Source organism: Rhipicephalus microplus, chromosome 7, assembly GCF_043290135.1.
Source record: "Rhipicephalus microplus isolate Deutch F79 chromosome 7, USDA_Rmic, whole genome shotgun sequence".
Lineage (NCBI taxonomy): Eukaryota > Metazoa > Arthropoda > Arachnida > Ixodida > Ixodidae > Rhipicephalus > Rhipicephalus microplus.
Window position 1 is genome coordinate 166085099 of NC_134706.1, and position 13885 is coordinate 166098983.

Below are 13885 nucleotides of genomic sequence, written 5' to 3' on the forward strand. Positions count from 1 at the left end.
GAATGTGCCGACCTGTTTAATAGAGCTTTCTCATCGGTTTTTAGAAAAGAAACTGACATTCCACCCCCACCACAGCCTACAGTAGTCAGTACTTCCATGCCGCCAATCCTTTTTGTTGAACCCGGAGTTTTGGCAATCATTGATAAACTTAAATTATCTGCATCATCAGGTATTGACAACTTAAATTCAAAATTTCTAAAGAACACTCAACAGATCTGTGCAAAATTTTTGTGTCTACTTTACTCGCAGTCTCTTTCCACGGGTGAGCTTCCTAGTGATTGGAAACACGGAAATATCACCCCAGTATTCAAATCAGGTATTAGAGAGTCACCCCTCAATTACCGACCAATTTCATTAACTAGCATTCCATGCAAAATCATCGAACATGTCATCTACACCCGGATTATGGACTTCCTAGACTCAAAAAACTTTTTCAATTCCGCGCAGCATGGCTTTCGTAAAGGTTTGTCGTGCGAGACTCAATTGGCTATGTTTTCGCACGACTTGCATATTAACTTGGATTCTAACGTACAGACTGATGCCATATTCCTGGACTTTGCGAAGGCATTCGATAAAGTACCACATAAACGCCTTCTGTTGAAACTTTCCCGCCTAAACCTACACCCCGACGTCCTAAAGTGGATCCGTGAATTTTTAAGTAACCGCACTCAAGCTGTCTCTGTTAACAATGCTACCTCTACTTCACTTCCGGTAACATCTGGTGTCCCGCAGGGGTCGGTTCTGGGCCCGATTTTATTCCTGATATTTATTAACGATCTCCCATCTCATGTATCCTGTAAAATCCGAATGTTTGCCGACGATTGTATTATTTACCACACTGTTTGTAACGCTTCTGATCAATTAGCTCTACAGAGTGATCTTAACAATGTAAAACAATGGTGCGATGATTGGCTAATGGAACTTAACCCTCACAAATGCAAAGCCTTATCCTTCACACGCCGCCGTTCTCCACTTGTTTTTCCATATTCCATCAGTAATATTCCAGTTGAAACTGTTAATTCTTTTAAATATCTGGGGGTCACACTCTGCAACGATCTTTCATGGGGTTTGCATATCACGAAAGTCATATCATCGGCAAACAAAACATTGGGATTCTTGCGACGTCATCTACGTAACGCACCTAGAAATGTAAAATTATTCGCTTACAAAAGCCTTGTTAGAACTAAACTTGAATATGCTTCCCCAATCTGGAGCCCGCATCAGGCCTATCTTGAAGACGCCCTTGAGTGTATTCAAAACCGTGCCGCTAGGTTTATCAATAATTCTTACACCAGTGACGTCAGCGTATCTTCACTAAAGGCAGAACTTCAACTGTCCCTCCTTTCCCTCCGCCGCCGTATCACCAGTCTTTCGCTATTTCATAAGTTTTTTCACAGCTCGATGCGCATGCCACCTTATTTTGTTCCCCCAGCGTACATCTCTCAACGAACTAATCATCCACTTCAAGTCGGACGCCCACGTGCACGCACCGTTACTTTTTCAACATCATTTTTTCCTCGCACGGCAGTTGCCTGGAATGGCCTTTCAGGCGACATTCCTGCCATTACTTGTACTTCTACCTTCACAACCAGTATCACTAATCATCTTTCACTTTAGGACAAACAATTGTTTTCTGCTCAATTTTTATGTACCCACCCCTTATGTAATGCCCCGCAAGGGGTCTTTAAGGAAATAAAATGAAATGAAATGAAATGAAATGAAATGAAATGACCTCATGGACCACAAAAAAACTGCTTTCGTTATGTATGATGGCCTCTACCAGTTCAAAGTCATGCTGTTCGGACTATGTATTGCACCGGCAACGTTTGAGCGCATGATGGAATTCCTTCTCCATGGATACAAGTGGGCCATATACTTATGTTACTTAGAAGATGTCCTCGTCTTCTCACCTACCTTTGACACCCATCTGACACGTCTGTCGGCCGTTATGAATGTTTATCGAAGAGCCGCCCCCCAGCTCAATTCTCCAAAATGCCATTTAGAACGTCGCCAAATCAACATACTCGGCCACCTTGTCAGTGCCGGTGGTGCTCAACCAGATACCGACATTGCGCGAGCAGTACAAGAATTTCCTGTACCATGTTGAACCAAGGACGTCTGAAGTCTTGTAGGGCTATGTTCCAAATTTCGTCAATTTTTTTCGCAACTTTGGCGGAATCGCCCGCCCACTTACTGGTCTCCTAAAAAGGACATTACTTTCGGGTGAAGCATAGACCCTTTTCAGCCCTTATCCATCTGCTGGCTACACTACCAATATTGGCTCATTACGACCCTGCATCACATTCAGAGCATCAGACCGATACCAGTGGCCATGGACTTGGGGCGGTCCTCGGCCAATGGCAGCACGGGAAGAACCGCGTAATTGCTTACGCTAGTCGTCTTCTTTTGCCTGCCGAACGGAAGTTCTTCATCACTGAGCATGAATCTCTAGCTTTAGTGTGGGCCATGAAAGAATTCACGCCGTACGAGAATGGCCGAAATGTTTTTTTCGTTACTGACCGTCATACTCTTTGCTAGTTTTCACCGCCAACGGACCCATCCAGACGTTTTAGTTGCGAAGTGCTCGGTCTACAAGAATACTCGTTCGTGGTCCACTACAAGTCGAGACGCCTGCACACAGACGCAGACTGTTTGTCACGTCATCCTATTAAAACGCCCAACTTTACAGATCTTTATTCAGAGCCCTGCGCGCTCTCCATTCCCGCTTTGGGTGATATATTCCCCGAACAACGATGTGACCCATCGTTACTTTCCAACACCGAGCATCTTACCTCTGCTGCACCAGACCCTTCTATTCGCCTGTTAAAACTGCACGATAGCATTCTGTACCATCGCAGCTTCAACGGCGATGGCCCGGAGTCACTACTCGTGCATCCCCATCATCTGCATTCCAGCGTTCTCGAACAATTCCACAACGTACCTACAGCTGGTTAACTAGGCGTCTCTCGTACCTGCGGTCGTGTGTGATGTCGCTTTTTCTGGCTGAACCTCTACTGCTCTGTGGTTCACTACATCACTGCTTGTGACCACGGCCAACGCCGCAAACGCCCAACTGCGCTACCATCCAGCCTCCTGCAGCTCGTCGACATACCGACGGAATCATTATTCCGTGTTGGCCTTGACCTGTCAGGCCCGTTTCCTACGTCCACCTCTGGAAATAAATAAGTTGCAGTCGCCACAATTTATGCCACACCCTTTGCCATTACTCCAGCCCTGCCAACAAGCTCTTCCACTGTCGTCGCTGATTTTCTCTTGTATGAAGTCATTCTTCATCACGGTGCTCCGCGGCAGCAGCTTACTGATCTAGAGTGGTACTTTCTTTCACGTGTTGCGGATGACATGCTCAGTGCCTTCTCCTTTAAGCACAAGCTTACCACCGCTTATCATTTACAGACTAATGAATCGACCGAGTGTCTGAGCCGAACGCTGATGCAAATGCTGTCAATGTACGTTTCACCAGATCACCGTGGCTGGGACAAAGCACTCCCACCTTTGCGTGCAACTCTTCACGGCACGACACAGCTAGTTATTCACTGTTTTATTTGCTATTTGGCCGACATCCAGCGTTACCATTTGACGCGCTCATTCCTTCTATTGCTCTCTTGCCTACTGAGTACGCCTTTGATGTCGTTTTTCGAGACCACTAAGCCCATCCGCTTGCCCATGACCAGCGACACTTGTCGCAAGAGCACCGAAAAGACCATTATAACAGTCGCCACCATCACGTGCTCTTCCCAACGGAGTCTCTGGTCCTTCTCTGGACACCAAACCGCCAAGACGACTTATCAGAGAAGGTACTACCACGCTACCATGGCCTCTACGAAAAGATACGACAACTCAGTGACCTGAATTACAATATCACACCCCTGAACAACGCCTTTTCGACCCCCTCCTTCTAGATAGACGTGGTATCAACCTGCTAGTTCCGTGTCATCCTGCTGGTTCGTGACCGCCATACCCTGCGCCATGGCGGTGCTTCCGCCGCGAGGGAGTGATGATACGGTCCATCATCTACATGAACACGCGTGGCGTTTTACGAAGATGACAAAGACGCCTGTGCACTGGCGTGGGAGGCGACTAAGCCATCTTGTTTGGTTGTCAATTCTCCGTGGACGCTGCACCATGAGCCTATATCTCGCTCCGTCACCATGTATAGGCACTGGATATTGACCTCCAATATAGTGCTGGTGAAAGATTCCTCCTGTACCTTGTTGAACAACGAAAACTCACAGCATGCGCGTTAATTTAAAGCGGTATCTGCGTCTATTTGGGGTCTTCTCCCTCTGACTACCCATTAGCAGCGAATGGCACGTTCCAGTAGAAGACACTGGCTCATCACTGCGTCTTTTGTGCCTTCCCAGGTTTATCTCCTCCGCAACGCAGCAATGAGCACCAGCGTTAACGTCGCCGCCAGTGTAAGCGTTAGCGCACACTGCTTCGCATCTACACATGATTACCTTCAGTGGGAGACGGTAGAATTATTTTTTTTTCATGCCACCCTTTCCTGCTTAGCTTCCAGTGCTATTGTCGTGATGAGAGAGACATATTAAATTGCAGCGTGCGACAAATCTTTTTAACTCCACTTTTTTTTGGACGGATTCTAAAAAAATTTGTTGGTGCTTAAGTTCCGAGGCAATAAGCTCCTTTAGTAAATTCCTTCAATTGCAGCTAGAAAAAGTATTGCACGGCCTCTTTTAAGAGGCTGCGTGCTTGAACGTGTAAAGTGAATGTAGAGAAAAAAAAGAGGAGGCGGCACGTAAAATAGCCAACGTGCCCTCGCGCATGAAATGTCAACTAGTTAACTTTTTCAGTGCACTGAGGGAGTCAGCATATATGACTGCTTTATTGCGGTGTTTAGATAAAATTTCTTCAAGTGCAGTAAAACTAGTATATACCTCCGCTGTAAGAACAGGCACAAATTGCGGCAGTCGGATACAGGATACTGATTCTTTTGATATAAAAACACTTCCTGTATGTTCTTGAGTTTCTTAACCATCAACGCAGTATTCCAAATGTTTGGGATATTTTTTTCACCCCTACTAAACCCCGCAGAACGTGCCTTCACGAATTTTTTTTGCCCCTAATTTAGCCAGAGAGAAATCTGTGAAATGTGAGAAGTATAACACTGAGTCTAGTCTTCCTGGCGTTTGAGCAACGTCGAGCGCCTGACTTTGTACCACACATTGTACACATATTTCTTCAAAGCACGGAGAAGTGGTCTTACCGTGTGCTGAGCTGTATTCTGCTACTGGTGTGAGAAACATTGGCGTGGCATATGTGGTTAGTTTTCGATTGCGTTCGTTTTACACATGATACTGTAAAGCGCTCTTTGGTGCTCCAGGTGATGCTAATTGCTCTCTGCATACGAACTTTTGACGGGTGCAGTTCAGTACGTCTCAGTTGCCAAGCGAAATCCGTGATTATGTATTAGATCACGACGTTTAAAAAGAATTTCCTTGCTGACGCGTGAATCACGCTGCCGTTGTGAAGTAAGCTGCGCCTAACTCAGCGGTATGTACGTGAAAGGTTTAGCCAATTAGCCTTTCACGTACATACCGTTGAGTTGGGATCAGCACCCCCATTTTCCATGATAGCATACAGAGGGCGTTTATCTTTATTTTTGGCATAAGGGTATAATTTAAAAATGAATTTATACAAAATTTGTTTGAGATTTTTATTTAAAACTTTGCGTATACGCATTAAAATCGCTCGCTCTTTCTGTCCCTTTTATGTCCAAATTTTCGTATATTAACCAATTCGGTACCTGCGTGACCATATGCTCAAGCATTTCCTGACGTATCATTTTAAATATGCAGCTTTAGTAAAACATTCCAAAATACCTGTAATATACATAGCGATAGCTTTTGGTACCCTTTACAGATAACATTTTGCCAAACTTTTCTTTGTTTATTGGGAAGGTACTAAAACAGGCACGATATAGTGGTTCCACAATTCACCACGTTGGCATGCAATGGACCTTTAGGTAAACATTTTTTTTGTAATATTGACTTTTCATTAGTGTGGCGCACATAATCTTCTAAATTATCTGCCCTTTGAGATATCCGATGAAATTTTGATACAGCATCAGCAATGTCCTCCGTGCAAACAAGCGTGTTATTTTACGCGTTAGCATGAGGTCACGCTAGTCTTTCAGGTTCCATAGTTTGTTGAAGTCAGTTACATCAATTCACGCTCGTTGCAGATGATTCCGTGGCCCTAATTCGCCGATTTAGTGTTGGCCTAGGTTTGTTATAAATGATATAGCTAGAATACCCTAAGAGAATGATAAGTATGTATTGGCTATTTTGATTTACTGGCTACCGAATGCTATTACATAGACGAATACGTCGCAGGTGATAATTCTGGCAGTCTCATGAGAAATTTAAGTATAATAATGAATAACTGTTCGGTTTTAACACCGCATTACCACGATATGACTATGAGGGACGTCTTAGTAGAGGGCTCCGGAAATTTTGCCCCCTGGTGTTCTGTGCATGTATATTGTGGACAGCCTTCTAGGCAACTTATAGCAGGTGCTACACATGTGCTTGTTGGGAGCCGTCAAAATGGTGGATGCTACAGTGACGAATATGAAGCAGGGTATGAAGAATGAGGCTAGGGTTCGCCAATACGAATATCTGCTCATGTGTAGAGGAATATTTATCCAATAAATTGGAACGCATGCAAAACCTAGCATTGCAGCTCAATTATTCATAGTGCTCGCGTCAAACGTCAAGTAAGAACTTGCGGGTGAGGCGTGATATCCGACTACTTGTACAACGCAGACTGATTTCTTCGCTAAAATTTTTATACCTCGTTTATCACGGCTTTTATCGAATACCCCTAGCGACAAGCGTTCATACGCCATTCAGGCATTCAACTCAGACGACTCATAATAAAACTATACGTCACCAACCCTGTCATAATAACACTTATATATACTGTTCATTTCCACACACCCATTCCTCTTGAAATGCACTGCCAGCTGATGTTGTAAACGGCTCAACTCTCGATCAATTCAACAGCAGCATTGATAATTCAGATTTCAAATGGCAAAATAACTTGGTTTCATTAGTATTTCATATGTTTCCCCCTCAACCTGTACAATTATTGTAACGTTGTTTGCTGTTTACATGAACACCTTGTTTACTTCATAATGTTTTATACCTCGTCATTTGTATGCGTTCATATTGATTGCTCTATATAGATCATAATGCTCTGTATAGATTGTTTTTTCAACACACTTCTGCATGGGTCCAAGAAGACCTTACAGTATTGTGAAATAAACAATAAATAATAAATAAAATGAAAGCATTGACGCGATGTTACCTTCAAGTGCCCAGAAGAAGAAAAAAGTTCCGCGCTGTAATGCAGTTACCTACTATAGGTGCATCTTCACGGGAGTACTGACCAGGCGGATGCTAATGCAGGCATCTACTGGATAGCAACACTAAAAAAAACCTACTGTATTGCGATTAATTGAAGAAATTGGTTGTGAGAGAGATTTACTTTCCAATGTAGCCATAAGCAACGTGTGGTGCTTATTCGCAGGACACGGTTTGCTGTCACTGAACTTGAATTCCAGATACAAATTCCTCAAAAGTACGAGATAAGGTGAGATAATTAGCAAAGAGGAGCTGGCCGTCAACAATTGTCGATGCTTGTTGAAACTGCGTCTTGTGGCACACATTTTGAAGAAAAAAAATTCGGCAGATCCCACGTACCTGAAAATCGACGTTATGGGAAGCATGCGGAGGGAATATGACCGTGTTGCAATCTTTTTATTGAGCTACACGTCAATAAATGACGCTGAATATCTGTACAAATTTTGCACGCACAGCGATGTTGAAGAGTTGCAGATGTTTATACAATCAGTTGTTTGGACTTGCGCAACGATGCCAACTGGAACATGCATATTAGCAGCCTAATACGATATTAGGCGCAGACGCTAGCGAAGATGCTGGTCCTGGGCACTGCTATATAAATCAAATTCAACGCATGTCAACTAACCACAATGGACGTTAATCCAACGTGACGGTTGTATCAAAGGAGTACATATGTAATGTGTATAAAATTGGGTAGACAGGGCTGCAACCACTATTGACGTTTCATGAAGATTAGCGTCTATTTGAAAAAGTACTTTTGAGACTTGGCCTAGCTTTGTGGTAAAATGGTTATTGGCCTAACCACAATGGACGCAATTGTGGTTGGTTGCCATAACAACAATGGTTAAGGCAACTAAACACAATGGACGTTAATCCGACGGGACGGTTGTATCGAAGGAGTACATATGTAATGTGTATAAAATTAGGTAGACAGGGCTGCAACCACTATTGACGTTTCAAGAAGATTAGCGTCTATTTGAAAAGTACTTCTGAGACTTGGCCTAGCTCTGAGGTTATTGCCATGGAGAATGCTTGGGTTCGATTCCATCTGGGACCCTGGGATTTATTCGTTGCATTCATCGGGTGATGGCTACCGATATCGGGTATTTCTTAACGCTCCCGCGTTGAAATTGTCCATGTGTGTTCTCGTCATTTCTGGGTAGATACTAAGCGTCAATCACCTGTGGCACATACCAGCATACGAGCGGCACATACCCACCAGTGGGTATGTGCCACTGTCTGGCGGAGAGTGTTTGACGACGTACGCGACTGGATTAGGATATTCTTAAATGCGCAGCATTTCCTAGTGAACTTCGGCAAATTTGAGCGTATCTCTCTATCTATCTAGCCGCTTACGTTTTGCCGCTTACGTGCGCCATATTAATCAAAGCATCTTACCTTCCTATGCAAATATTGGTTCACGTCAAGTGAAGGGGGTGACCTCGAGAGCACACAAACGTAAGTGGCTAAATAGACAGACAGACAGACAGACAGACAGACAGACAGACAGACAGACAGACAGACAGACAGACAGACAGACAGACAGACAGATAGACAGACAGACAGATAGATAGATAGACAGATAGACAGACAGACAGATAGATAGATAGACAGACAGATAGATAGATAGACAGATAGATAGATAGATAGACAGATAGATAGATAGATAGACAGATAGATAGATAGATAGACAGATAGATAGATAGATAGACAGATAGATAGATAGACAGACAGACAGATAGATAGATAGACAGACAGATAGATAGATAGATAGATAGATAGATAGATAGATAGATAGATAGATAGATAGATAGATAGATAGATAGATAGATAGATAGATAGATAGATAGATAGATAGATAGATAGATAGATACGCTCAAGGTCACCGAAGTTCACTAAGAAATGCTTCGCATTTAAAACAGTCCACTTCATTGGAACTGTGCCTGACGACAAAAAGCGCAAGTGCGATGGAGAAAAATGCAACCGAACGGTGACTACAGAGTGCAGTAAATGTGACGCTGGCCTATGCATCCAATGCTTCATGTCATTCTCCATTGGACGCCCAACGAATCGCTAAATTTATTGTTCACAATACGTCAAGGCCCGAAATGTATTTTAAGGGTTTTCCATTTTTGCTGCAGCCTAAAAGCACAGCATGACCATGCGGACACGGGTCATATCTTGTAAACAAAATGCTCATTTACGTATCAATTTCCGTGTTCATCTAGGCAGACAGCAATACAATTAAAGACTGCATCTCTTTTCACGGTACTCCTAAACAAAGACACTGGCACCTAAAGAGTAATAACATTTCTTTTGAGAACTTACCTTCTGCATAACTCTGGTTAAGCAAAATCGGATTTCCAGACCACCCCGTAACGTTTCCAGAAGACTTGTTGATCTGCAGCTCGAGAAAGCCCAGGTATTTTCCGAAGCGATAATCTTGTACAATTAGGCAGGGCCCATGACCAGTGCGGTTGTATATATAGGGGTACGGTCCTTCTGGTTTGTCGCCCACAGGAGACTCCCCTGAAATAAAGAACGAGGGCTTCATGAATTTCAAGAATATGCGGGATCTTGCCCACACCTAAACCCAGTGAACCACGGCCCTTCACCGCTCACTCGGCAACGTATTTTCTGGGCCGAAGCATCTTAGGCTCTTGGCTTGTCCGTTGTTGTGCTTTTTCCGTGCTCACGGTGACGATGACGCTGATGTCGATGAAGAATAAGCACGTTTCAGATCCCACAATCTTTTTCTGTCATGAATGAAAACAAACTCATACGTGCTTTCACCCGTGCAAAGCAATGCCAACGTGAACGACAAGATACCCCGGAGCCGAAAGCTCGCGAACAAGCGGCAATGCCGGCAACAAGGTGCTACGCTGTAGTTGAGACCACGAAAATCAACAGCCTAATGCTAAAAAAATTTGGCAGATTCCACGTACTTGGGAATCGAAGTTATGCGAAGCACGCGGATGGGAGGGGACCGTGTTTCAATTTTTTTATTGAGCGACACGTCATGAAATGACGCTTATTATACATACCAATTTTGCGCTCACAGAAATATGTAGAAGAGTTGCAAATGTTTATACAACCAGTTGTTTGCACTGACGCAACGATGCCAACTGGAACATGCCTATTAGCAATACCAGAAGGCGATTTGAAGCGCTGATGCTCACGAGGATGCTGGCCCTGGACAATGCTACATAAATCAACTTCGGCGCATAGCAACTAACCATAATTGACGTTACCCAGATGTGACTGATGAATCAAGTGAGTTTAATGAAATTTTCACAAAATTGTGTAGGCAGCACTGCAACCGCTTCTGACGTTTCACGAAGATTGGCGTCTATTTGAAAAGTAGTTGTGAGACCTGGCATAGCTTTGTGGTAAAATGCTTCATTGACACGCAGAATGCTTGGGTTTGATTCCACCTGCGATCCTGAATTATATTCTTTGCGTTTGTCGGGTTGACGCTACCGATGTCAGGTATTTCTTGACGCTCGCGCGTTCAATTCCTCAAGTGTGTTCTCGTCGTTCCTGGGTAGATAGTAAGTGTCAGTCACTTGTGAAACATACCCGCATACCAGTATCCCAGACACACCCCTGGGTATGTGCCACTGTCTGGTGGGAAGCTTTTGACGAAGTGCGCAACGGGATTGTGACATTATTCATGTCTTAACAATTGCGTCATATTCGTCCAACCATCTAACCCTCCCATGCTAATTTTGGTTCACGCCACGTTAAGGGGGTGACCGCCAGAGCACCTAAACGTAAGCGGATAGATAGATAGATAGATAGATAGATAGATAGATAGATAGATAGATAGATAGATAGATAGATAGATAGATATATAGATAGATAGATAGATAGATAGATAGATAGATAGATAGATAGATAGATAGATAGATAGATAGATAGATAGATAGATAGATAGATACGCTCAATGTCGCTGAAGTTTGCTAAGAAATGCTTCGCATTCAAAAAACATTTTATATACTGTACACGCGTTGTCACTGATTCACAAGCTCGAGTGGACAATTCCACCGGTGAATTGCGGTAAAAACGGCATCCAGTACATCGTCTACTCATCATGATTCACTTCCTGAAGATGCATTGATTTTTTTTTGCGGTTCTCTCTATAGTTCTCTATACAGGTGGGTGGCCTTCGTTGTTTCTATTTATGTTACGTTTTCTTTCTTCTTCTTTTTATCTCTGTCTCTTTTTTTGTCTTTTCTCTAGTATTATTGAAATCTTGTTCGTCACATTTCTCTCTTTCTCTTTTTTCTCTCTGTCTGCTACTTTTGTCTCCCTAGTTATTTATTGCTTGTTTCGTATTTCTATCGCTTTCCTCTCAATTTCATTGTTTACTTTTTCGCACTCTCTTTCAATCTTTGCTATTCTTCGAACATAAATGTCGCTTTATTTTTTTGTTTCTCAATATTTACGTACTGCGATTTACTCTCTTCCTCCAGCATTACCTCTTCTTCAGCCTCGAACTCTCTCATTGTAACGTGTTTGGTTAAAAAAACCACTTGGACTAGCTGTAAAATACCAATATTGATAGAGAAAAGGAGGTAAGGCGGTACGCGTCACCGAATAAAAGTAACTAAATACGCTAATCATTACTAAAACAATCAACGCGTTGCCCTTACAGACACCAAAAAAAAGTTACGGACGTTACCGCTTCCGTTACTCCACAATGATGAGTTTTTATCGATGTGTCTTTGCTTAAGGAATCCACTGTGAGAACTTTTCAAATCTCAAATTGATGTTTCACTCAAAACTACTCACTCTAACAAAGATCATACCCAAAATGCTCCTCTAACGAGAAATATTTGTACATTTGCACTGGATTTTGGCTGTGTTATAGAGCTTAAAGATGCCTGTATATTTAGATGTGATGGCTAGAGGCCAGAGTTTTAGGCACAAACTTGTCCTGCTTTAGGAACCCGAAAAACGCAAGCAAAATACAGTTTAAGGCCCCCAAAATAGAAAATGTAGTTGCAATAAACGTTTACGAAAATTTTTGGAGAAGAACGTGTTTGACCTGTGTCTTTGAAAGGAAAGCCAGAAAAAAATGTTTTGGTTTATGATGATTCATATGTGGCGTTTAGCGTTCCCAAAACCACGATATTATTATGAGAGACGCCGTATTGAAGGGTTCCAGAAATTTTGACCACCTGGGGTTCTTTAACGTGCCCTCAAATATGAGCACACGGGCCACAGAATTTCCGCCTCTATCGTAAATGCAGCCGCCGCAGCCGTGGCGCGATCCCGCGACCTGCGGGTCATCACCTTAGCCACTAGACCACCCCAGCGGAGCTCATTGATGATGACACAAAGGCACCAATGGTTTAGTGTAACCCTGCGCTTGTCTCTTTTTTCCCCACAAGGTTTGCAGAACACGGTTTTTTTTTCACTGCCCAGCATGATATGTTGATTTAAATTGTCGCCCATTGACTAAAGAAGCGCTTGCGTCTCTTTTTGACATACGTGAGAAGGCTCTTTTAACATTGTCTTAACCTGGTCTAATCACGCAGGGTTAATTTTTATCTATCTGGGAATTCCTCAAAGGGCCCCTCCCGAGCTCTATGCACTTGAAGCTGACAAGGGTAATGCATGCACTGGGTGCTGGCAATCCTGTATACTAAAATTGACAATGCTACGCGCCGTGGAAAGAGCTGAAGCGTCAAACTGAACGCCGCTTGCCCTTCATCTCACGCGCGCGTACCCCAACATGAAGGTGGTGACGTACTACAAGAACTGGCCCTGCATATGCTATATTATACGTGACAATCCGAGAAAAAAGTATTACTGAACTCAAGAAACTTAGAGTAATGGGCCTTTTCTTGATCCCAACGGCACCTTGTTGTGACTGGCACTCGAGCTGACGTGGGAGCGGCGCTCTTTGGATCTTCAAGCAAGTAGCCGACCGGCCGGCTGCTTATAAGCACCAGGCATTGTCCCTCGTAGCCGGTGGGTGAGACGTCGTGTCGCTACGAGGCCGTAAGCCGTTCGAGAGAGGACAACAGTTACAGCATCTTCCTTGGAAGCGACCGCCGCGGCCGCCGCAAATCGGCCCGCTAATTTGGTGAGCGGTTCGGCGGACGCTTTGATGTATGCTGTCAGGGGTTTGGAACCCCTCGACCAGCTGCCCACGCACAACGAGGAAGAGCCCCACTGGCGCAACCTTGGATTGCACTGATCACGGCTCAATATTGGACGTTCACGTGGGCCGTGCATGCTCTTCACCCTCGGTGGCTGTGTGTGATCTGTGATTGGTCAGTACCCTCTGCACGTGTTCCCTGATCTAGGGATCTGGAGAAAAGATCCCCTTTATGATGAGCCACCCGGCTCATTCAAAAGAACGCCATGTAGAGGAACAGCACACTCGAAAGTTCGCCATGTAAGAAAGAGCTCATCATGTACGAGAGCTCACAATGTACATAATGTAAATAAACCCTCTTCAATTCTCT

The 13885-nt window shown here is 43.8% G+C and overlaps 1 protein-coding gene across 3 annotated transcripts in view; it reads right to left on the bottom strand.

Annotated features, from left to right (window-relative positions):
• The window catches only part of LOC119180204 (protein 5NUC), a 431021-nt gene that overhangs the window by 132330 nt on the left and 284806 nt on the right, over window positions 1-13885 (bottom strand). For all 3 annotated transcript variants that reach the window (XM_075869905.1, XM_037431348.2, XM_075869904.1), the window contains one exon: window positions 9735-9935. In XM_075869905.1, the coding sequence (XP_075726020.1) occupies window positions 9735-9935 (201 nt within the window). The remainder of the gene's footprint in view (window positions 1-9734; window positions 9936-13885) is intronic.